The 27,097-nt window shown below is 42.2% G+C and overlaps 1 protein-coding gene across 1 annotated transcript in view; it reads right to left on the bottom strand.

Moving 5' to 3' along the window:
• Positions 1 to 27,097, bottom strand: part of ABCC4 (ATP binding cassette subfamily C member 4) — a 356,587-nt gene that overhangs the window by 74,052 nt on the left and 255,438 nt on the right. Inside the window, exons 22-25 of the mRNA XM_040425312.1 lie at positions 24,483 to 24,602; positions 23,363 to 23,473; positions 7,978 to 8,078; positions 5,793 to 5,984 (exon numbers count right to left, since the gene is read on the bottom strand). Of these exons, the coding sequence (XP_040281246.1) occupies positions 5,793 to 5,984; positions 7,978 to 8,078; positions 23,363 to 23,473; positions 24,483 to 24,602 (524 nt within the window). The remainder of the gene's footprint in view (positions 1 to 5,792; positions 5,985 to 7,977; positions 8,079 to 23,362; positions 23,474 to 24,482; positions 24,603 to 27,097) is intronic.

The raw sequence follows: 27,097 nt of genomic DNA, 5'->3' as shown, positions 1-27,097 counted from the left end.
CGCTGATCAGCAAGTTTTAACTTTTTTTTTTCCTAACACTTGCCCTTTTTTTTTTTGCCTTTTTTAGTACGCGAACACCCGTTGCCCCCACACACACGCACATATAATAAAGGTTTACACACACGCACACCTACACGCACACACACCCATGGCCCGCCGGATGTTCTCGGCCGAGGAGGCATACGCCCAGATTGCCTCCGACTCTGAGAGCCCCAGTGAGGATGAGGATGACCCCACATTCCTTTTATCATCCGCATCCTCCTCATCATCATCGGATGACGATGAGCCACCAAGGCGTCGGAGACGCCGCCAGGCGGAGCCAGGGGCCCCACATGCTAGGGATCCTGTGGCCCACCCTAGTACGAGCCGCCCTGGGGTTCGTACTGGTTTCCCGGCCCACCAAATAAGTCCACCGGAGCCCCCTGCCGATGAACTTAGTTGGTGTCCCCCAGTGGACTTTGAGCCTGAGATTCCGGATTTTGCTGGCAATCCTGGAATCCAGATTCCCACAGCGGGGTTTACTGAAATAGACAATTTTAGTTTTTTTTTCAGTAACACACTGGTGAATTTGATGGTGGAGCAGACGAATCTGTACGCCCAACAGTTCGTCGCTCAAAACCCAGGCTCAGTTTTGGCTAGATCCGGTGGCTGGACGCCGGTCAGTGCAGCCGAAATGAGGACATTTTGGGGCCTCGTGCTGCATATGGGTCTAGTCCAAAAACCCAGTGTCAGGCAATACTGGAGTGGGGACGTCCTATACCAGACCCCACTGTACAGTATGGTCATGACACGTACACGGTTTGAGGCCATCCGGAAATGTCTGCATTATTCCGATAATGCAGCATGTCCACCCCGAGGTGATCCTGCCTATGACCGGCTGTATAAGATACGGCCGGTCATCGATCACTTTGGGGCCAAATTCATGGAGGCCTACGTACCTGGAAGGGAGGTCGCGGTTGATGAGTCTCTCGTTGCGTTCAAGGGGAGACTCAGTTTCCGCCAATACATTCCCACAAAGCGGGCGAGGTATGGCGTGAAGCTATACAAAATTTGTGAGAGTACCTCAGGGTACACTTACAAATTTCGTGTGTACGAGGGGCGAGATTCCCGTATTCAACCCCCAGAATGTCCCCCCACTCTGGGTGTTAGCGGGAAACTCGTGTGGGACCTTATGTACCCACTGCTGGATAATGGTTACCACTTGTACGTGGATAACTTTTATACCAGCATTCCCTTGTTCAGGTCCCTTGCCGCCAGATCCACGTTCGCTTGTGGGACCGTGCGGAAAAATCAACGCGACCTCCCTGCCTACCCCCTCCAGGTACCTATCCCCAGGGCTGAGACCCGTGCCCTTACCAGTGGAAACCTGTTGCTGGTCAGGTATAAGGACAAGAGGGATGTCCTTATGCTGTCCACAATCCACGGTAACGGCACCACCCCTGTCCCTGTGCGAGGTACCGCGGCAACGGTCCTCAAGCCCGATTGTATCGTCGACTACAATCGGTATATGGGAGGAGTTGATCTCTCTGATCAAGTCCTCACGCCATATAACGCCATGCGCAAAACCCGGGCATGGTACAAAAAAGTTACGGTCTACTTGGTACAGGTTGCCATGTACAACTCTTTTGTACTATCCCGAAGCGCTGGCAGCACAGGGACATTCCTCCAGTTCTATGAGGCAGTCCTCAAGGCCCTGATCTTTTCGGACCGGGAAAGAGCAGGCCGGAGTACCTCGGGAACTGGAGGCGCCCGGATCGTCCCTGGCCAACACTTTCCAGGTGTGGTCCCCCATACTGGAAAGAAGGGACGAACCCAAAAAAAGTGCAGAGTGTGTCACAAGAGGGGGATACGGAAGGACACCACTACTCAATGTGACACGTGCCCCGATCATCCGGGCCTCTGCATTATCAATTGCTTCAGGGAGTATCACACTTCCATGGAGTACTAAATTTTTATAATCCCCAACAGTCCACTAGAGAACATAAAACACTATGGCTCTCAGACTTTGGAGACACGGAAACAATTTTTCTTTCCCCAAAAAATATTAGTTTTAGTGCAGGCATCCTCAAACTGCGGCCCTCCAGATGTTGTAAAACTATAACTCCCAGCATGCCCAGACAACCTACAGCCATCAGCAGGGCATGGTGGGAATTGTAGTTTTACAACATCTGGAGGGCCGCAGTTTTAGGATGCCTGCTTAGTGTTTCCAAAGTCTGAGAGCCATACATATTGGGCATCGTCGCGTGCGTAAAAGTCGTCGCTATAAAAATAACTTTTGACCAAACGCCTCGGATGAACGGTGTTAAAAATATTAAATAAAAACTGTGCCAAAACACCCATTTTTGGGCAAAATTTCAATTTGAATCCATTTTGCCGGTAATAAAGCTAGGGTTAACAGCCAAACAAAACTAAATATTTATTGCCCCGATTCTGTAGTTTGCAGAAACACCCCATATGTGGTCGTAAATGGCTATATAGCCGCACGGCAGGGCATAGAACGAAGGGAACTCCATAAGGTTTCTGGAAGGCAGATTTTGATGGACAGTTTTTTTTTTTACACCATGTCCCATTAGAAGCCCCCCTGATGTAGCCTAGACTAGAAACTCCAAAAAAGTGACCCCATCTAAGAAACTACACCCTCAAGGTATTCAAAAGTTACTTTACAAACTATGTTAACCCTTTAGGTGTTCCACAAAACTAAATCGCGAATGTAGAAACAATTTTAGAATTTAATTTTTTTGTTACATTGCCTCAAAAAAGATTAAAATAGAGCAACCAAAAATCAAATTTACCCCCAAAATAGACCCAAAACAACAACCACCTTATCCCGTAGTTTCCTAGATGGGGTCACATTTATGGAGTTTCTACTCTAGGGGTGCATCAGGGGGCTTGAAAGGGTACATGGTGTAAATAAACCAGTCCAGCAAAATCTGCCTTCCAAAACCCATATGGTGTTCCCCTCCTTCTATGTGCTACCGTTCGGCCAAATAGTAGTTTACGACCACATATGGGGTGTTTCTGCAAACTACAGAATCAGGGCAACCCATTTTGAGTGTTTGGCAGTTAACCCTTGTTTTACTCCTGGAAAAAATTGATTATATTGGAAAATTTTCCAAAAAATTGAAATTTCTAAATTGTTTCTCCATCTGCCATTAACTCTTGTGGAACACCTAAAGGGTTAACAAAGTTTGTAAACCCAGTTTTGAATACCTTGAGGGGTGTAATTTCTTAGATGGAGTCACTTTTTTGAAATTTCTATTCTAGGGGTGCAACAGGGGGCTTCAAATGGGACATGGTATAAACAAAACCAGTCCTGCCAAATCTGCCTTCCAAAACCCATATGGTGTTCCCCTCCTTCTATGTGCTACCGTTCGGCCAAACAGTAGTTTACGACCACATATGGGGTGTTTTTGCAAACTACTGAATCAGGGCAACCCATTTTGAGTGTTGTTTGGCAGTTAACCCTTGTTTTACTCCTGGAAAAAATTGATTATATTGGAAAATTTTCCAAAAAATTGAAATTTCAAAATTGTTTCTCCATCTGCCATTAACTCTTGTGGAACACCTAAAGGGTTAACAAAGTTTGTAAACCCAGTTTTGAATACCTTGAGGGGTGTACTTTCTTAGATGGAGTCACTTTTTTGAAATTTCTATTCTGGGGGTGCAACAGGGGGCTTCAAATGGGACATGGTATAAACAAAACCAGTCCTGCCAAATCTGCCTTCCAAAACCCATATGGTGTTCCCCTCCTTCTATGTGCTACCGTTCGGCCAAACAGTAGTTTACGACCACATATGGGGTGTTTTTGCAAACTACTGAATCAGTGAAACCCATTTTGAGTGTTGTTTGGCAGTTAACCCTTGTTTTACTCCTGGAAAAAATTGATTATATTGGAAAATTTTCCAAAAAATTGAAATTTCTAAATTGTTTCTCCATCTGCCATTAACTCTTGTGGAAGATCTAAAGGGTTAATAAAGTTTGAAAAAACAGTTTTGAATACCTTGAGGGGTGTAGTTTCTAGAATGGGGTCATTTTTGGGAGGTTTCTATTATCTAAGCCTCACAATATGACTTCAAACCTGAACTGGTCCATAAAAAGTGGGATTTTGAAGATTTCTGAAAATTTCAAAATTTGCTTCTAAACTTCTAAGCCTTGTAACATCCCCAAAAAATAAAATATCATTCCCAAAATGCTACAAACATGAAGTAGACATATGGGGAATGTAAAGTCATCACAATTTTTGGGGGTATTACTATGTATTACAGAAGTAGAGAAACTGAAACTTTGAAATTTGCTAATTTTTCAAAATTTTTGGTAAAAATTGTATTTTTTTATGCAAAAAAATTAACTTTTTTGACCCAATTTTAGCAGTGACATGAAGTACAATATGTGACGAAAAAACAATCTCAGAACGGCCTGGGTAAGTCAAAGCGTTTTAAAGTTATGAGCACTTAAAGTGACACTGATCAGATTTGCAAAAAATGGCCTGGTCCTTAAGGTGAAAATGAGCCCGGTCCTTAAAGGGCTTCTGTCACCCCACTAAAGTGATTTTTTTTTTTGGGGCTAGTTAAATTAGTTATATAGCGATATATGAAAATATAATTGTGTTACTTACCAGCAGTTTATTCAAAAAACAAAGTTTTATCATATGCAAATTCGGTCTCTACCAGCAAGTAGGGCGGCTACTTGCTGGTAGCTGCTGCAGAAATCCGCCCCCTCCTCTTGTTGATTGACAGGGCCAGCCGGGATCTCCTCCTTCGGCCAGCCCTGTCGGCATTTCAAAAATCGCGCGCCTGTGTTGATTCGGCGCAGGCGCTCTGAGATGAGGAGGCTCGTCTCCTCAGAACTCCCTCAGTGCGCTTGCGCCGATGACATCACCGAAATAGAAGACGTCATCGGCGCAGGCGCACTGAGGGAGTTCTGAGGAGACGAGCCTCCTCATCTCAGAGCGCCTGCGCGGAATCAACACAGGCGCGCGATTTTTGAAATGCCGACAGGGCTGGCCGGAGGAGGAGATCCCGGCTGGCCCTGTCAATCAACAAGAGGAGGGGGCGGATTTCTGCAGCAGCTACCAGCAAGTAGCCGCCCTACTTGCTGGTAGAGACCGAATTTGCATATGATAAAACTTCGTTTTTTTAATAAACGGCTGGATCAATGTAAGTAACACAATTATATTTTAATATATCGCTATATAACTAATTTAACTAGCCCCAAAAAAGAAAATCACTTTAGTGGGGTGACAGAAGCCCTTTAAGGGGTTAAGCACCACAATTCAATACTCCAAAAAAAAAAGTTATACTTTAAGCCCTAAAGGACCCAGCAATTTTCAGTTTTTGCATAAAATTTTTCTGTTCACATAGCCCTATGAGGGCTTGTTTTTTGTGGGATAAGTTTTACTTTCTAATGGCACCATTTAATATTGCATATGATGTAGTAGGGAGCTGGATAACAAATCCCATATGGGGTGGAATTGGAAAAAAGGCAATTCTGATACAGTTTTACGGGTTTTGTCTTTACGGCGTTCTTTGAGAAACGTGGCAGTCTCCTCCTCCCTGCACCGATGGAACTAATTAGCATACAGGGTGGCAAAAGTGAATGGGGGCCACAGCGGGGGAACAGAGCAGCGCATCTGGAAATGTCATCATACTTGAAAATACACACAAGAGTGTATCATCAAAGAAGACATAATGGCAGTTTAAACTGGTAGAGTATACTGTGAAAAACAAGATTAACATGAAGGTGGAAAAAAAAAAAAAAAACACCCTAAATTCATATTATTCGCTTACAAATACCTTTTCCTTCGGTCGGATTAGAGCAGTTAAATGTCTTAGAACCAGCGGTCCATCTAAGCTGTAAGCAAAGTTAACGTTTTCAAAGGCTATCATGCCTTTATTTGGCCAGTCTGGTGGTGGACGTTTTTTAGACTCCCATGCGGCTTCTTTTTCAAGTTGAGTGTACTCCATGACTCTCTCCACAGAGATCATCTATAATGAAAAATTAAAATAACCCATTAACTGAATTGTTCCTCAGAATATTTTGATTACTGTTGAATTAATTCACTTGATAATTAACAGTACGACTAAAAATGGACATTCATTCCCGTAAATCCGCCCGAGTATCGCCCCATCTAAATCCACCTTTAGGAGGACAATACAGAAATGCAAAAAGGGTTAACTAGAGCACACCATGCTGTAATAACAAAGACAAAGAAAACATTAGTGCGTTTTTTCTTTGTGAAGTAAAGTAAAAGGGATAAATACTCCTGTTACTGAAAACTATACAGGCAGAAGAAAAATCTTACTTAAAAATAATAACAATAATCTAATGTGTGTAAAAAGATATTTCCAGACTTTCATCGTCCATTAACTTATATTCATTTCTATGGAAGCTTATTACCTAGACATTTTGGGGGTCATTTACTATACTGAAATACACCTAAATGAGGTGTATTTCAGGTGCAGATGGCGTGATCTGTGAGTTTGCCCTGCTCAAACCAGGTCTAAAATAGCGGGTGTGGAGTGGGCGGGGACGGGCCAGAAGGTCTGTCTCATTCACCATTTTCTACACCTGTTTTAGGCATAGAAATTGGTCTAAATGTTAGACAGCTTGGAGGTTGTCTTACATTTAGAACTGGCGCTGGATGTGCTTAAGATATGGAGAGGCCTTCGCCTCTTCATAACTTCAGCGGAACCACCGCCAGCACAAGGCCTTTATTAAGACCGGTGTCTAAAACACCAGTCTTAATTAATGTGCCCCTTTGTTTCAAGAAGCCCTTCAAGGGTCCTTTTATATAGAAAGATTCTAAAATGAATAAATCAATCGTGTGGGTCGTAAACTCTGTTCACAAGACGACATGGCTATCCAGATTTCACTGAAACATTTGTTCAAGAGAAAACAATCAACGAACAATGCAGTATAATGCTGCTCATCAAAAAGTAGGTAATGCAGAGGTGAACATCTGAATGACCTCTCAAGGTGTACTCTTTATGGGTACATCAGAATGATATATCCCTTCTAGGTGACAGGTATTGTGCATTGGTTCTTCTAGTCCATATTATTTCTGTTTTCAGGTAATCAAGCCAGAATATAGAAAATGTTCACTACCATAGGTGGAACAGAAAACATCAAAAGTAGTGTCGGTGAAAATGAGTGGTCAAGAATTCAGGTGTTTCCTTCAGTCCCTATATCACAGGTATATAAAATCCAGCCCCCAGCCATGCAGTCTGCCTATACAAACATTTCTCAAAGAATGGATCATTCTAAAGAGTTCACAGAATTTCCCTGTGGTACTGTAATATGATGCTAGTGTTGCACCAAGTAATTCATGAAATTTCTTCCCTCCTATACATTCCATAATCAAATGTGAGAGGTTATTGCATATAGAAGCCCCTCAGGGAACACAATACTAATAATAGGATGGACTGGTGTAGTGACCACCACGATTCGATTATGGATCCTCAGGATAGGTCATCAACAACAGATTGATGGGGATCTAACTCCCGGCATCCTCGCCAATCAGCTGTTTGAAGGGACTTCCGTGCCCGTGCCCGTGTGAGTGCTGCATTCTCTTCAATGTTTACCTGCACGCTCTCTACATTGTAGCAGTGTTGCAGTGTACTAACAGCTTACTTTACCATTCTTTTGATGTGCGTCATGAGAAGGACCCCCGACGATCTGATATTGATGACCTATCCTGAGGCTATCTGCAGCCTATACAACCCCTTTAATACCTACAGATTTAGAATGATTGTCATAAACGTTTGTGTAGGTGTTGTGTCCCAATACGTTTGCCCATATAGCATATCTAGTTAACAAATCCACTGGTAAAATTCCAAAGAGAGCAGCATATCTTTAGCATCCAGGCATACATTACCACACACATTTAGAATGATTATTATAGGTTACATTTTACACATAGGATACAAATAATTAATAACATGAAACATGATAAAAAGGAGACTAAGGAAAAATTTTTACCAGATTTTCAACTTCAGCACTTTGCCTTACTCCCCACTGGAAAGATCCCATGATTGTAATGGCATAAGAGAGCGCCAAGCCAACCTGTCCTGCATCAAGAGCTGTAGTAACACAAGAGAGGAGGGGAAGCTGTAATAATCGGCATATTGTAGTGGACTGGTATTATCACACAGTGTTCACATTTACTGGAAGACCAAGACTATAAAATGCACCATTCTGCTTTTATGATTTTCTTATACTCTAAATATAGACATCCTGGCCCATCTGAGGATTCGAACCCAAGGTGCTCACTTACAAGGCAAAGCTAATATGCGTTTTTATAGGACCGCGTGACTAACTCCTTTTCCTCTGAGTCGAACCATTCACTTTCGCTCCAAGCTTCATCAGGGGCGCCCCGGATGAAGCTTGGAGCGAAACCCGGGCCGGGCAGGAGCACATTGCTGTGAATTGTTTTATCGATTTTATACTAACTTACCCTTGTGAGTATATTAAAAGGATTTTTTAAAGAAGTAAATAGCGGTTCTTCACTATTGGAGTATTGTATGCTCTAGAGAGCAGCCACTGAAGAGACATATTCGGAGGAATTTTAGATGAATATACTGGTTTGATGTGCCTGACTCCCACCTGCGCTTGTGACTATACCAGCTATAAGCGCGTGTGACAAGCATTCACAGTGCTTCACTATAATTAGTGCGTCTTTTTTCGCAGGAGCTGTTGTGGGAGGAGGATAATTGGAAATCTGATGCTCTATTTGTAGCTATATGAGTGAATGGTTCGGCTCAGAGGAAAAGGAGTTAGTCGCGCGGTCCTACAAAAACGCATATTGACTTTGTGAACTGAGCCCACTTCACTCCTGGGACCTGCAGCAGTAAAATCATTGTGGACACGTGTTGGAGTTTGATTTTCTGTTTTACAAGGCAAAGCTGTCACCAGTCAGCCACAGCAGCAACTGTTGCTGCTGTGGCTGACTGGTAACAGCTTTCCCTTGTAAGTGAGCCCCTTGGGTTCGAACCCTCAGATGGGCCAAGATGTCTAAATATAGACAGGCACACTTCACTTAGAACATGTCAGTCAATGTTGTCTATATTAACATTTGTCAATATATAAAAATATAAAATAAAGGTAAAATTACAACATGCATGTACATAAATGATCAAAAATATAAAGTAAGGTGAAATTATTAATAGGATCCTTCTCACCTCCTATGGAGCAACAAATTGATCAGGGGAATTGTTCCATGTATACCCCCTATCTAGTACATATTTTTACAATAGACCTATTTCATCCTAATTGCATTCCTCTTATGTCCAATATTATACTGATAAATTATACTTAAAGGGGTATTCCCATCATAATGATCACTGTTAAATCTGTTAATGATTTGAAAGTGATCATTTTTGTAAAAATACTTCATTAACAAATTCCCACCGTTTAGGATAAAATTTATCCCCACTTACCTTATTGTTGTGACTCTGTCTCCCCTGGTTACGGCCACCGCTCTTCTCCAAAATCACGATGGCCGCGCTTGCGCAGAAGACTCCTTCTTTTCTCCCGGCCGGGCCGCTCGCTGTCCTGAACGCTCACGCTGCCGCGTATGCGCGACGGTGACTTCTTCCCGGCCAGAATAGTACAGAGCTGCGAAAGCGCACGCCGGCTCTGTACTATACTGGCCAGAAATAAGTCACCATGGCGCATGCGCGGCGGCATGCGCGTTCAGTCCAGCGCGCGGCCGGGAGAAGACTTCAATCAAGATGAAGCCCCCCCCCCCAGCCAGAATCCAGGAAGTGAACGGCACGGTGGCAGCAGGTAAGTATAAAAAGGCGAAGTGGGATAACCCCTTTAATCCTTATTCAGAAAATATTGCAGCTATGATTCAAGCATCTATAGAATAAATCCGTTGTTGTAATACTGTAATAGAGTCTGTCCTTTTTTCAAAAATAAGAGACTTGATGTCAATATGTAAACAAGTAAATCCAACCCAGTGGATACTTTGCATTAGAAGTGTATAGTTTCCCTACACTTCCATTATGATGGTTCTTAGTTCTCCTTTGTAATGATAGCAATTGACAGTATGTACTTGATGGCAATCGAGAGTATGTACTTACTGTTGGAGATCATGCGCTTCTATCCACCGTGGCGTCCCACGTGGTAGCTGCAGCGCTTGCTCTGGACTCAGCATCCCTCATGGTGTGTGTCTATAGTACGGGTAGCAATACCTGTTGTATGGCTGCTAGGTCTCAGCGTCCCACGTGGTATTCAGCAATGCTGTGTCTTGGCTCCCCGGGCTCTGAATGTATGGAATATCCCTCATGCTGTTTGTGAAATGCTCCACACACCGGCCGCTCTTACTTTAGGATTTGTGTTTTCATCAATAAGTCAGTGGTTTTTGGTGGGTACAAGATTTTGCTAATTATTGCCAGATGCGTTTCGGAACTATGCTAACTGCTTCCTCAGTGGCCATGATTATTTTAGGGTCCTTCCCACTTTTTATACCCACCTCCCAGTCCCATGCAAAACCCCCACTGGATTTCTTCTCTCTTAGATAATGTTTGTTTGTATATAATTCCATGTTTTTAGAACAGAGTATATTATAGTACCCTCCAAGGGATTGTAGCATGTTTTTTCTGCATGTTGTGGATTGCTATAATAGAAGAAGAGGATCATCCATAGGCAAAAAAAACGCATATGTAGCTAAAAAACGCATTGAAAACTCATCTAAACCACAATGTGTTTTGTGTACATGGATTGAAGGATGGCTGCAGCATTCAGTGTAATCACTTGGAGAGGAGACAATTTATCGTCAAAAACTGAAGAAAAACCATGCTATGATCCCTTGGAGGGTACTATAATATACTCTGTTCTAAAAACATGGAATAATATACAAACAAACATTATTATCCAGTTGGGGTTTTGGATGGGACAGGGAAGTGGGTATAAAAAGTTGGAAGGACCCTAAAATAATCATGGCCACTGAGGAAGAAGTTAGTACAGCTCCGAAACACATCTGGCAATATTGGCAATACGGTAATTTGCTAAATCTTATACCCACCAAAAACCCACTGATCTATTGATGAAACTAAGATTTTGTCTTACCGGTAAATGGTTTTCCAGGAGTCCGACATAACAGCACCACTGGAGGATGTCCTATTGATCTCTGTAGGGACAGGAAGCGAGAGAGATTAAAAGGCCCCTCCCCGAGCCCACTCTCCAGTGTTTTCCAAATTATTACACCAGATAGGATCCAACTTATTTATTTGAACTCTCAATGTTTACATCACATTGATCAAAAAAAAAAAAAAGGCAGAACCACCAACAAAACCAAAGGGGGGATAATACCGGGTGCCGTCATGTCGGACTGGTCGAATGGGCTCTCACAGTCAAAGGGCAGGATATACACTGAAGTCTGTAGGATACCATGATGGTCTCCTTTATCCATCTAGCCAAGGTCTGTTTTGAGGCCTTGCTGTCTCTGTTCCACTGAACTGAACAAAATGATTAGTCGATTTTCTCCAGGATTCTGTTCTCTGAATATGCCAGTATTATTCTTCTGACGTCTAAGCAATGGAAACACTCCTCCTGCACCTTTTTGGGGGAGGCACAAAAAGGTAGGAAGAATTATTTCCTGTTCTCTATGAAAAGGAGAGACCACCTTTGGTAAGAAAGACGGATCCTGCCTCAGTATTATACGGTCGTGTAAGATCTTCAAGTATGGTTCAGTAATCGACAAGGCCTGAATCTCTCCTATTCTACGGGCCGTTGTTATAGCTACCAGGAATGAGGCTTTGAGGTACAAAAGCTTATCAGATATATAATTTAGGACTACATTTAAATCCCACGCTGGGACAGTCTGTCTGAAAGTAGGTCTCATCCTAGACACTTCCTTTACAAATCTTTTTATCCATCTATGTTCCGCCTATGGAGTGTCCAGAAAACAGGCTAATGCCGAAATCTGGACTTTTAGGGTACTAGGTCTTAACCCCATATCAAATCTCATCTGAAGAAAATCCAGAATGTTAACTATTGAGGGGAACGCATTATCTGAATGATTAAGAGACAACCGTGATTTAAACTTCTTCCATATCTTGTTGTATATGGCCGAAGTTACTGGTTTACGACTATTCTGTAAAGTCGATATTACCTTGTCTAAGAGATCCTGTCTTTTTAATGCCTGCCTCTCAGGATCCAGGCTGTCAGATTCAGCTTCTCGAGGTCCGGGTGTTTTAAAGGACCTTGTAAAAGGAGATCCTGTCTCTTTGAAACGGATATTGGATCCGCAATAGACATGTCCTTCAGAATTGCAAACCAACACCTCTTGGGCCAAGCTGGAGCTATCAAAATTAGAGTTGTTGAACTCGTTCTTAATTTACTCAATACCGCAGGGATCAGTGGTAAAGGTGGGAACGCATATCCCAGATCCATCTTTCAATCCTGAGAGAGTGCGTCCACTCCCACCGAATGGTCTCTTGGATTTAGAGAGTAGAAATTATCCACTTGAGAATTCTCTTTTGATTGCAAAGAGGTCTATTTGTGAACTGCCCCACTTGAGACAAATCTGTTGGAATACCTCCTTGTTGAGCATCCACTCTCATGGGTTGACTTTGTGTCGACTCAGGAAATCTGCTGTTGTGTTGTATACTGCTTTTAAGTGAATAGCTGAAATGGACAGAATGTTATTTTCTGCCCATGTATATATTTGATCTGCTAGACCCTGAAGAGGGCTTCTTGTTCCTCGCCGACATTTGAGATAGCAGACCACGGTCATGTTGTCCGAGAGTATCTTGAGGTGCTGGTCCTGAAATAAATGTCCTGCTGCCTTCAAGGTTTCCAGAACTGCTTTCAGTTCTCTGAAATTTGACAATCTTTGACTGTCCTGGATGGACCACTTTCCCTGAAAGAAGCAGTCTTTCCAATGGGAGCCCCAACCTTTCTGACTTGAGTCTGTGGTGATTACTGCCGCTGGAGACAGATTCCAGGTAACGCCCTTCTGTAGGTTTTTCAGATCCAACCACCAGTATAGGGAGCTTCTTACTTTCTCTGGAAGGATCATTTTGGAATTGAGGGAGTGGTGATCTCTGTCCCATCTTGATAGCACTGTCTCCTGCAAAGTCCTTGAATAGATTTGTGCCCAAGGGACCGTTGGGATGCAAGATGTCATTAGCCCCAGTATTTGCATGTATTTCCTTAAGGTACAACTTCCCATTCTTCTGAAGGAGTCGAGCCTTTCTCTCATCTTTTCTTGTTTTAAGCGAGGGAGATAAGAACGCTGCTCTAGAAGAGTTCCCAGAAATATCTTCTTGGTATCTGGGTTCAGGTCCGATTTCTCGTAATTTACTATCCATCCCAATTCTTTTAATACGGGATAAGGTTTGTTGAAGATGATCCTTCAGAAGCTGTTCCGATTTTGATACGAGTAGAAAATCGTCCAGGTATGGTACTATCATTATGTGACTTTGTCTCAAATAGGCCATTATCTCTGCCATCAATTTCTTGAATTATGATATTCCAAACGGAAGACATTGGAACTGGTAGTGGTAGATTCTTCCTTTGATTCTGATTGCAAATCTCAGGTACTGTTGGTGCTGTTGATGAATAGGGATGTGATAGTAGGCATCCTTTAAGTCTATGGTGCACAAGAATGCTCCCAGAGTTATAAGTGGAGTTGTAGATCTTATTGACTCCATCTTGAATCTGTGGTATATAATCCATTGGTTCAGGAACTTTAAATTTATTATCATCCTGAATGACCCTGGCTTTTTTATGAAGAACAGCTTTGAATAATGTCCCTTGAATTCCTGTATATAAGGCATCGGGACTACTGCTTCTAGACTGGCAAGTTTCTGTATGTCTGCTAGAAGCTGCTCCTGTAGAGAAGTGGTCTGGAATTCCGTAATTTGAAAATTGTGAGGAGGAGGACAAACGGAATTCTAGTCTGAACCCCTCGCGGATAGAATCTAGAACCCACTGGATTGTGCGTGATTCGCAGCCACCTCTCCCAGAAGTAACAAAATCTCCCCCCCCCCCCACCGGTCTGGCGTCATCGTTTCCCTGTAGTACTATTGAAATTTGGATTGAGGAGAAATCCTCTTCCTCCTTTAGGATAGCTCAATCTCCCCGTCTTGCCTTTACCTCTAGGTGTTGTATTTTGAAACCGTCTAGAGGATTTCCGAAATGGCTGCATCTTTCTTGATTTCTCCTCCGGGAAGCCTTTCTTCTTATCCGCTGCTCTTTCTAGAATAGAATCCAGAACTGGTCCAAACAGATAAGAACCGGAGAAGGGGATCGCACATAATATATTCTTGGAAACTATGTCTCCTGACCATGACCTAAGCTAAAGAGCCCTCCCTTGCCGTATTTGTTATTGTCTCATTGCGAGCTGAAAAACGGATAGACTCTGCTGAAGAATCTGCCATGAAAGCTGTAGCCATCTTCAATAGTAGTAGAGACACCAATATCTCCTCTCTAGAGGCTTTTAATTTGAGATGGTTTTCAAGCTGATCAAGCCAAAAATTCATTGCTCTGGCTACTTACGTCGCAGCAATATTTGTGTTGATAGATACAGCCGAAGATTCCCACGCTTTCTTCAATAATCCATCTATCTTACGATCCATTGGATACTTCATTTGCGATGAGTCTTCAAATGGAATCGTAGTATTCTTTGCCACCTTTGCTACTTAAATATCAACTTTTGGAATTTCTTCCCATAATTTTGTCTCCTCCATATTGAATAAAAGTCTGCATTTAAATTCACGTGGCAAATACAGTTTATTTTCTGCATCCTACCACTCCTCCTTTATTAATTCTTTTAAATTGGAGTTTACTGGAAAAAGTTTCTTCTTTTTCGCTCTTAGGCCGCTGAACATCTCATCCTGAATAGTTCGGACCTGTTCCTCATCTTCTACCGCCATAGTTTGTCTGCGGTTAGAAGGGGATCCAGATCCTCGCAGGAAAAGAGGTATCGCCTTGATTCTTCAGAAAAGGAGGACGAGAAACGTGTATTATCTTCCTCGACTTCTCCCTCTGAATAATATAAGCCATAGTCTACCGAGTCAGAATCCATTTGATCCATGGGGCTTTTAGACAGTGGCGGAGAGGGGACTGGGGATGGTACCAGGTTAGACATAGACATCTGAACTTTCTCTCTTATCATAACTATCAAGTCTGACAAAAAAATAAGGCGGCTCCTCTTTAAGAATTTTTGTAAGGCAGTCAGGGCATAATTGTTTCTTATAAGACTCCAGAAGTCTTTTAGAACAGGTCGCACACTTTCTAGCCTTTTTTGTTTATACTTGGGACTTGTGTCCTATTTCTTTATCCACCTACATAAGGGGAGAGAGAGGGGGGGGGGGGGAACAAGAGATTCCTATAGTCCATACATTATGCCGGACAAACAGGACAGGGAAGTAACTTACTAACTTACATAACCCTGGGCAGGGGAATCTGTGCTAGCCTCCTGCTTTCCAGATGCCTGGACCTCCATAATGCACAGACTGAAATCTCAGCTGGCGTCATAAAATGGACTTACCCCATTGGGTCCACCCCCTGCCACCGCACGGCTCCTCCTCCTCTTCCTGGGGGACTCATTACGTGGAAGAGTCGACCCCCATGTCAGGCCTCACTAAAACAAGGCCTCCAGCATGTAATAACGGGCGCCACCATCTTCTTCCGGCCACGTGACCCGCTCGGCAATCGCGCGCGCACAGACGCACGCCCAGAGGATACGAAGCAGAGCCCAGAACTCCCTCATGTGAAGCGGCATCGGCTTCCCCGATATCGCGGCTTTCTTCCAGAGATGACACGGGAGCTTTGGTGCGGATCCTTCCCCAAGCTCCCTATGGGTATCAGGGAAGAGCTAGGGGACCCCTTCCTAGAGGGGTGCTAGCCTAGGCTACCGGAGACTGAGAGGAGAGGCATAAACCCCCCGACCCAGCCTCAGCTTCTTTCTGCTAAGAGGAGTACTTCTCCTCTTTATACCTAAGCAGGGACTCCTTCTCTGCTTCCCTATCCCTGTATGGACAGGAAGAACACTGGAGAGTGGGGGCGGGGAGGGGCCTTTTAATCTCTCTCACTTCCTGTCCCTACAGAGATCAATAGGACATCCTCCAGTGGTGCGGTCATGGAGGGACGTCCTGGAAAGCACAAATCCTAAAGTAAGAGCGGACGGTGTGTGGAGCATCTCACAAACAGCGTGAGGGATATTCCATACATTCAGAGCCCGGGGAGCCAAGACACAGCATTGCTGAATACCACGTGGGATGCTGAGACCTAGCAGCCACACAACAGGTATTGCTACCCATACTATAGACACACACCACAAGGCACGCTGAGTCCAGTCAAGCGCTGCAGCTACCACGTGGGACGCCATGGTGGATAGCAGCGCATGATCTCCAACAGTAAGTACATACTCTCGATTGCCATCAAGTACATACTGTCAATTGCTATCATTACAAAGGAGAACTAAGAACCATCATACTTGAAGTGTAGGGAAACGATACACTTCTAATACAAAAGTATCCACTGGGTTGGATTTAACTTGTTTACATATTGACATCAAGTCTCTTATTTTGGAAAAAAGGACAGACTATTACAAAAACTGATTTATTCTATAGATGCTTGAATCCTAGAGGCAATATTTTCTGAATAAGGATTAAATATAATTTATCAGTATAATATTGGACATAAGAGGAATGCAATTAGGATGAACTATACTATATCAGCATAATATTGCATTTGAGAGGAATGCAATTAGGATGAAATATGTCAATTGTAAATATATGTACTAGATAGGGGGTATACATGGAACAAGGTGAGGAGGATCCTATTAATAATTTCACCTCATATGCAGTAAGAAAAAAGGGGATATTGTCCAATTTTTTTATATTTTTAACCATTTATGTACATGCATGTTGTAATTTTACCTTTATCTTTATTTTATATATTTTTTTATATATTTTAATGATAAATAAATGTTAATATAGACAATGTTGACCGACATGTTCTAAGTGAAGTGTGTCTGTCTATGTTTAGAGTACAAGATGTTTTAGATTGACGGGGTGAGTCAAGAGTCAGAGCACCTTTATCCATAGCAACAAAGGGGTGAGCAACTAAACTAAATATAATTTCATGATTTTTTGCTTCCATGTAAGAAAAGCTTACTCGTATAATGAAAAGCTATCCAACTTTAATATATTTAGAAATGTTTTATTTAATTGTGTTTCAGGTCTTCACTCGATGGCCATAAGTGAATGGGGCCATTCTTGTTTATTGAGCATCCAGAGACTGAAAGCCAACAGCAAGACTTGTCTAGTATAGATTTTCAGCCACTGGCTAGAAACAAGAATGCTGCCAATTGATCAAAACTCCTAGCAAACAGACCGGGACTTAATGCATAAAAATATGCTTAGGTTGTGTTCACACATGCATGGAGCTTTCCGTTCCTCTAATCCATTAGAAGAACACAAAAATGGGAATTAAAAAAAGACATCATTTCATTTTTTTCCTTTTTCCTTTCCTTTGACAAATCATAAGAACGGAAAACTCAACGCAAGCCTTAGGGCTCATTAACATGATCACATGGTCGCCGTGCCGTGTAGAGGACCGCAAACAGTGTGTCTACAATACACGTGCACCGTGGACCCATTGACTTGAATGGATCTGTGATCCACAAGATACGACATAAGATAGGACATGTCCTATCTTTTGCAGAGTGGAGGCACAGATCATAGCCGTAGGCTTTCGGGCCAGTTACTCCATACAGCGTGGAGTTTATGCAGCTGATCCTCGTGCATTACGGACCACTATTTGTGGGTCCGCAACACGGGCATGGCGACCATACAGTCGATTGAATGAGCCCTTAGCCTGTCATCATAAATCATGATTCTGGTTAAAATTATGTACACATCTGTGTTCATCCCTTCCATAGAGGTTCCAGAAAGGTTTCCATTACTTTTAACAGCAAGATTGTGGCAGCAGCAACAGTATTCCTTCTATCAAAACCTTAATAGTTTGTAAATCATGATGGACCCTACTATAATGAATGAAAGCTATTGCCCATATGGGACATAATCTGAGCTCTTCCTAACAATTAGGCCTCATGCACACGAACATGTGCTGCCCGTTGCCGTATTGCAGACCGCATTTGCGGATCCGCAATACACGGGCGCTGTTCCGTGGGCATTCCGCATCACGAATGCGGAACCATTCACTTCAACGGAGATACGGAGATGCGGAATGGTGCCCAACGGAACCCTACGAAAGCACTACGGAGTGCTTCCGTAGGGTTTCGGCCCATACTTCTGTTACGCAAAAAGATAGGACATGTTCTATCTTTTTGCGGAACGGACGGATCGCGGACACATTAAAGAGAATGGTTCCGCGATCCGCTGTGGCAGCCCCACGGTCGGTGTTCGTGCATTGCGGCCTGCAGCACGACCACGGGGCGCACACATTCGTGTGCAGGAAGGCTTAAACAATAAAAAGAGACAACCTAAATAGGATTAGATAATAGCCTTCAGTTTTTCTTCTGAAAGTTGGCTTCAAGGATCTGCAAATTAAAATAATTTCTAACATATTTGAAGCATATCTGAAGCTCAGGAAAAGGTTGCTACTTTTCAAGTCACCCTGGTATTTCTCCTGGGTGATGTGCACTATAAGGGTACGGCCACATGTAGCATAAATGCAGCGGTTTTTCTGCAGCCACTTTGCGTGCAGAAAATCTACAGCATTTACAGTACAAGCAAAGTTTCATAAATCTTGTGTGAAAATAAAACCTCACAACACAAACTAACCTGTGCTGCAGGATTTAAATGTGCACCTTGTTAATTTATGCTGCAGATGTTATCTGCGGATTTAACCCCAGTGACCAGCCTATTTTGGGGCGTACTGACGAAGCGTTTTTTGCCTTCCAAGAGCGATAAATTTTTTATGTAGCTGTATGAGGGCTTGTTTTTTACGCAACTTGCAGTTTTTAATGATGTCATTTTGGGGTACACATAACTTTCTGATTAACTTTCTGCGAGGGAGATGGGGGGGGGAAATTTTTTTATATTTTTTACATTTTAATACTTTTGTGCAATGAAACCTTATTTTCTTCCCAGGAACAAAATCTTTTTGCATCTCCGCATCCCAAGACCTCAAGACCCATAACTTTTATAATTTTCTTTCTATGGAGATGTGTGAGGTCTTGATTTTTGTGTAGTAGTTTTCATTCATATAATTTTGGGGTAAATTACGCTTTTTGATCACTTTTTATAATATTTTTATTTATTTTTTACGCCGTTCACTGTAGGGGATAGTTTACATAATATTTGTATAGTGTGGGTCGTTACAGACACAGTGATACCAAACATGTGGGGGAGATTCAATTTTTTCATTTTATTTAATTGAAAAGCATATTTTCAATTGGAAAAAAGCTTATTTTTTATCAGAATTTTTTACAATTTTATAGTTTTTTAAAAAAAAGTTTTTTTTTTTACCGATTAATAGCCCCACAAGGGGACAATAATGGCCAATATTTTGATTGGTTTTAAACTACAATGCACTAACCCTATAGTGCATTGCATTTTAACCCCTTAAGGACCCTGCCATTTTTCACCTTAAGGACCAGGCAATTTGTTACAAATCTGACATGTGTCACTTTATGTAGTGATAACTTTAAAATGTTTTACTTATCCAAGCCATTCTGAGAATGTTTTCTTGTCACATATTGTCCTTTATGCCAGTAGTAAATGTGAGTAAAAATATTGCATTTTTATTTAGAAAAAAATTCCAAATTTACAAAAAATTTTGAAACATTTACAAATTTCTATTTCTCTGCTTTTAAAACAGATAGTGATACCTCCTAAAATATTTATTACTTTACATTTCCCAGATGTCTACTTCATGTTTGGATCATTTTGTACATTATATTTTCTTTTTTTGGGATGTTAGAAGGCTTACAAGTTTAGAAGCAAATCTTGAAAATTTCCAAAACCCACTTTTTAAGGACCAGTTCAGGTCTGAAGTCACTTTGTGAGGTTTACATAATAGAAACCACCCATAAATGACCCCTTTGTAAACCCTTTAGGTGTTCCACAAGAATTACAGGAAAATGTAGATGAAAGTTCAGAATTTCACTTTTTTTTGCAGATTTTCCATTTTAATTCAATTTTTCTGCTAACAAAGCAAGGGTTAACAGCCAAACAAAACTCAATATTTATTGCCCCGATTCTGTAGTTTACAGCAACACCCCATATGTGGTCGTAAACTGCTGTACGGGCACACGGCAGGGTGCAGGAGGAAAGGAATGCCATATGGTTTTTGGAAGGCAGATATCACTGGTATAATTTTAAGTCGCCATGTCACATTTAAAGACGCCCCCGATGAACCCACAGAGTCGAAACTTCAAAAAACGACCCCATTTTGGAAACTACAGGATAAGGTGGCAGTTTTGTTGGTACTATTTTAGGGTACATATGATTTTTGGTTGCTCTATATTACACTTTTTGTGAGGCAAGGTAACAAAAAAAATTTTTGCCACAGTTTGTATTTTTTGTTATTTACAATTATCATATGACACGTTAGATCATGAGTAATTTTTATAGAGAAGGTTGTTACGGACGCGACAATACCAAATAGGACAACTTTTTGGTTGTTTGTTTCAGTTTTACATAATATAGCATTTTTTTAATAAATCATGTTTTAGTATCTCCATAGTCTGAAAGCCATATTTTTTTTTTTGGAGACTGTCTTAGGTAGGGACTCATTTTTTACGGTATGAGATGACGGTTTGAATGGCACTATTTTGGGGTGCATATGACTTTTCGATCGCTTGCTATTACACTTTTTGTGATGTAAGGTGACAAGAAAATTGCTTTTTTTACCCCTTTTTTTTTTACGGTGTTCATCTGAGAACTTAGGTCATGTGGTATTTTTATACCCAATATGTCATTTTTCCCCCCTATTTTCTACAGTTTTTTTTTTTACTTTCTTTTGGGAAAAGGACACTTTTGATTTTTTTTACACTTGAAAATTACAATACTTCTGTATTGTAATGCATTGGCTGTAAGTGTATTACTCTATGTAATGCTACTTTCACACCTGCGTTAGGTGCAGATCCGTCTTGCATCTGCACAGACGGATCCGCACCGATAATGCAAACGCTTGTATTCGTTCAGAACGGATCCGTTTGCATTATTCACTCTAAAAAAATATCTGTCTTGACTTACATTGAAAGTCAATGGGGGGCTGATTCGTTTTCAATTGCACCATATTGTGTCAGTGAAAACTGATCCGTCCCCATTGACTTACATTGTACGTCAGGACGGATCCGTTTTGGCTCTGCATCCTCAAAAGCAGAACGGAGACCAAACGCAGCCAAATTGATGCATTCTGAACGGATCCTTATCCATTCAGAATGCATTGGGGCTGAACTGATCCGTTTTGGGCTGCTAGTGAGAGCCCTGAAACTGATCTCCCAAGCGGACCCAGAAACGCCAGTATGAAAGTAGCCTAATACACTTACTGCTTCCTGCCTTTTAGTCACAGGTCACACAGCACTAGTGAAGGGGTATGGGTGTCTGAGGGGGACTAAGTGCAGCTGATGGGGTAACTGCAGCTAAGGGGAAAGGGCAGGCACAGCTCACTGGTCACACAGCTCCCCAAACATCAGGGAGCTCTAATGAAGGGCTATAGATGTGTAAGGTAGACTGAAGGGGTTAACTCTGCAGATAAGTGGGAAGGGCAGGCTTAGCCACAGCTCCGATCTCCTCAGCACTGGAGACAGCTATCCCCCCCCCCCCCCCCCTGCCGCTGGGAGGGAGGGAGGTGTTGAGGGGGAATGTCAGGCTGCAGCTGCAATCTCCTCAGCAATTAGGAGTGTACTGCTGAGGATTTATAGCACACACTCTTGATCTTTTCAGCACTGTCATAGTAATGACAAAACTGAGGAGATCGGAGTTAAAATAGGCGCCTTTAGCTGTGATTGGTCAGTGTGGATTGACTGACCAATCACAGCGATCGTCAGACGGGGACAGCTGGGACTGTCTCTGACATAGGTGTTATGACCAATCAGCTGTCTGTAACAGCTATTGTCACTGGCGCAGCCTGCTGGAAAACACTCAAGGCAGGCTTGGGGCCCATACCAGGCCCCATCCAGCCTTTACACAAATCGGCACCTCCCTCTGTCTCTGCTTACATGCGGCAGGCGTGCAAGGAGTTAAACAGTCCAGATCGGCACTCCTGCCGGTCCAGGCTGTTAGAGCAGGAGCACAGCTCTCATGTGAGAGCTGAGCCCCTGCACTCCGCTGCAGGGGGATCCATGCCGCACTTACACCAGGCCTGCCATGAAAAGGTGGCAGCCCAGCCTAAGACCCCCTTAGTGGCCACCAAATCAGAAGACCCCCTGCGAGAATAAAGAAATGTCCCTGTAAAAACTAGCTTGTTTTGAGATTTTGGCCAGATCCGCTGTGAATTTTCTGCTGTGAGAGATCCTCTGCAGACATGCATGTGTGGCTACACCCTGAGTGCCATAGTTGAGGGGACAGGTTACATCCCTTCTCCATAACTTTTTTTTTTAATGAATTTCTATGTAAAAGAAAGAATAGTCAACCCTTCACACAAATTATATCTTATAAACCATTTCATCCTGGATGGAATTTTTATTATATTTTTGTGCCATCCATACACAATGCGAGTTTTAGTCTGGCAAATCAATTGTGTGGTCTATGAACTGCAAAGTATGTTGCGTAAAGATTCCGAAAAGTGGGAACGGGTCATGAAAGATTTAAGCATTTTGCCAATATGACGGATACAATGTCCATCAGACTACTATCAGCCACGACTAATGGGGGCCTGGACATCAGAAACAATTATTGTATTTCCTAGGGCCAATTTAAACCTATAAATAATATGTCGCTGCAGTTCAGTCACCATTAGCATCAAGCTTGCCTCACTGACACAGGCAGAACCACTGGATAAAATATAAATGACAGAGCAAATTGAGCCATGGCTTACAGGAATATACATCATTAACATCATCTAAACTGAATACAGAATAATCCCCACAGTAAGGGATTCCGATTACATTAGGAATGAAAAAACACACTCAGCGAGCATCACTTAATTCAGTTTTTCAGGAATGAAGATAAACTATGCAGGTGAAGGATGTGGCTGAACTGAATTTTGACTTTATAATGATCTACTTTCATACCAACAAGCTCTCTAGATAGTAGCTATGTAAACTAAATGTGGAGTCAACCATCCATCCACAGCAGCATGACTTGCGTGACAAACAGCTTAGGTTATGTTATGTTAGAATAGAAGGCTCTTACAGAATGATGTGATTCCAGTCAATTTTGACTCAAAGTGACAACTAACTTATATTAATGTCTCATACTGCACACACACTTACTTTTTGAGAGGATTAAGGACCCAAAAGCAATGGCTATTACAAACAGAGCACATATGGCATCCAGACGCACTGCAAGCCAACGGGAGGTGGTCAGGAACAAAAACCAGGATTCTATTGGAAAAGAGAGGAGCATGATGAAATGTAAAATACTCTAATATGTGGAAACAGAGAATCTATCACCATGATCCTGGACTATTATCTTTAGTAATACACAAGAAGTACTGCACATAAGGAGTCCAGATCACTAGTATTATTTCACTACTGCCCACCTTCCCCTGCCGTCAGAACGGAAAGCTGAAATACACATCCTGGGCAACTGTGCCATATCAACGTAGTGGAGAGGACGCCCTGACAAAGTATTTCATTACAACTTTAAACCCTGACAACGGGGAATGTGGGGCAGTAGGGAAATAAAGAATAGCAATCTGGACTCCTTATATGTAGTAATCCTCAAGTATTACTGCAGATAATAGTGCAAGATAGTAGTGTCAGATTTCCTGTAATATGGTAAATGGAGTCCCAAATCATAAATGTAAAATGTATAATATATAAAACATAAATCATGACTATACTAGTCCAAGACCAGTAATTTATCCCAACTACTGGAAATAGATGTTGGCGATTGGATTATCAAAATTGCACATAGCATAGTCAGTGACAGGATTTAAAACTAACTAAAGAAAAAAAGAAATCATCAACCTGCCTCAGACGGTCAGCACTGCGAGAGAGGTGCGGGGTGCTGTATGCTACTTCTGCCATGCTTCTGGATTACACAGGGCGGAAACATTACAAGAGGAGAGCATTCACTGTGGCCCATCAAGCTTTGCTCTACAGTGCACCCCCCTCGTTATAGCATTATCATCAGACTAACAATAGGATTTGACCATGGACTCCAGTCCGACAGGGATATGTCAACATGACTGAGCCCACAATGTGGATTGTATGAGCAGAATATCCAATAAAAATAATTGACATCTTTAGTTTGAATGTTTTTTCCAGCTGTGTGAATACTAAAATACACTGCAGATGCCTTTAGCTGCATAGCCTTCAATGATGTTGACAGGGTAGTCTTATATATAGTATATTTCCCCAAGACTCTAAGAATAACAGCTACACAAACCAGAATGGAGATCTTGTTTTTCATCAAATGACTGCTGGAAACGCTCTTCTGCTTTAAATGCCCGTATTGTCCAAAGTCCCTGGAGGGAAGTTGATAGGTGGGAGAACACTGGACTTCGAGCTGGAAGAGAAGAGGTAATTAATATAGGCTCACTTCTGGCATGGACCTACAAGAGATAAAGATTACTATGCACTGCTTCTTGCTCCTTCCATATTCAACAAAAGCCATTAGAGTAAAGTTATCCAGAGTTTGCTCAGATGCCACTCCATCTAGTCTACAAAGCATCCAAGTATTAGAACATGTCACTCGAGCAATTCACACAACAAACTTTGCAATTCTTGGATACACATTGGAAAAAGGGTTTTATTTTTGCAATTTAAGAATAACCAAAGACAGAACAACACAATGAGGACAACAACCAGAACGGACAGTTCATCTCCAAAATTGAACAAAGGATCGCACAGCAAAATCTATGCTCCTTGATGAATTCTGTAACAAGATTACATCGATATTCTCATATAAAAAGATATGCACACACTACCACACACATTTAATTACTCAGTTGCCACGTGCCTTTCTTCTAGCCCCAGGTAAGGCTACTTTCACACTGCCGTTTCTAGGTCCGCTTGTGAGATCCGTTCAGGGCTCTCACAAGCGGTCCAAAGCGGATCAGTTTTACCCCAATGCATTCTGAATGGATAAGGATCCGCTCAGAATGCATCAGTTTGGCTCCGTTACGCCTCCATTTCGCTCTGGAGGCGGACACCAAAACGCTGCTTACAATGGTCAGCAGAGGACCTCACCGACTTCTATGGGAGAGTTTTCTGGGCATGCTCTGTGACCTGTGCAGAGGTTATTGTACAAGGAAAGAATAGATAAGCTCTGACAATCACTTACTGTGAATGGTGGATCCTGCCTGTAACGAGATCACCTTAGTCTACTTTCATACTGGCGTTTTAGCTTTCCGTTTGTGAGATCCGTTCAGGGCTCTCACAAGCGGTCCAGAACTGATCAGTTTTGCTCTAATGCATTCTGAATGGAAAATGATCCGCTCAGAATGCATCAGTTTGCCTCTGATCAGTCTCCATTCCACTCTGCAGCATTTTGCTGTCCGTTTGACCAAACTGAGCCAAACGGATCCATCCTGGCACACAATGTAAGTCAGTGCGGACGGATCAGTTTTCTCTGACACAATAGAAAACGGATCTGTCTCCTATTGACTTTCAATGGAGTTTAATGATGGATCAGTCTTGGTTATGTTTCAGATAATACAAACAGATCTGTTCATAACTGATGCATGCGGTTGTATTATTGTAACAGATTCGTTTTTGCAGATCCATGACGGATCCACCAAAAACGCGAGTGTGAAAGTAGCCTAAGTATATAGATAAGCAGGTGACTGCAGTAAAGTGATCTGTACAGACCAAGAAGTGGCTCCTATTGTTCATCTTAATGGCAAGTGCAAAAACTTCAGGGTTTTCTGCATTTTATTTAAATATAGGTATTGACATGGACAATTAAAAATAACATAACCAAATACTTAAACATAAAAACATGTTTTAAACAATACGTCATTTTCCAAGCGTATTCAGTCCAGGAAACACACTCTGTTTGGGAGCAGTATTTCCCCAGACTAAATACTGCTCCTCCTAGGTGAACTTGGAGCATCATGAAACTAATCAATGAAACTGGCCTTAGGCTCTATTATCAAGGTAAAAAATTAATTGCAAAGGTACAGCTGCTCATAGCGGGTGTAAAAAGAAACCGAGTCAAGGTCCTTTTACGCAAACTGACAGAGGAACTGGAAGGAAGCGGACGCAAAGCATCTGTGGAGGCGACTGTATGAAGAAAAGTCAACGAATCAGCGATTGCTTGTCCCCGTAGAAAATCATGGTCTGTGGACAGATCGCCGTTTATGCACTGCGACCTGCTGCGCAAGGACAATGATTTTCCACGCCAGCAGACAGATGATCACCCCGTGAGGGAGCATTCGCTTGTTCAGTGGGCGATTGTCAACACCTTGTACAGTCAAACACTCTACCTCCATAATGTGACAGATTTTCGGTTTGTGTAAAAGGACCTTCAGAAAGAGACGTGAACATTTTAAATCTTGCCAACTACCCTTCTCAATGCCAGTGCTGAAAAATACATCATTATTAATACATGTTTAGTTTACTAAAATGAAATACATCTGGGACTAATAATTGTTTGTCTTGTGGGAAATGTATTTTCGTGTATGCTCCTCTTGTGTCGAGCAGTTGGATTTAAAAAATAAAAATAAAAAAATTTATAAAAAAAAGCTGCATGTTTTGCCAGCTTAAGTTAGGGACAATGTGAACATGGTGGGCATTAGTGTTACTAAAGCTAACCATATGCAGGCACCGTTACCGTTACTAAATCATGATGCTTACTACAGAGCCATAAAATACTAGCTCCTGTTTGCAGGAACTACAGAAGGAAATTGAAAACCGCATCATCTGAGATGGTTTCAGCCCACCTCCCTCATACTGAGACCACAATGGCCGCTTATTAATGGAATATAAAGTGACAGCAACTGGTTGTGCCTGTCAGCAGGTAAGACACTTTTACAATGGAGGCATTATAAAGCGCCTTCA

The sequence above is a fragment of the Bufo bufo genome, chromosome 3 (assembly GCF_905171765.1).
Source record: "Bufo bufo chromosome 3, aBufBuf1.1, whole genome shotgun sequence".
In the NCBI taxonomy this organism is placed as follows: Eukaryota; Metazoa; Chordata; class Amphibia; order Anura; family Bufonidae; genus Bufo; species Bufo bufo.
The sequence above is the reverse complement of the archived record's forward strand: the minus strand, read 5'-3'. Positions and strand labels throughout refer to the sequence as shown.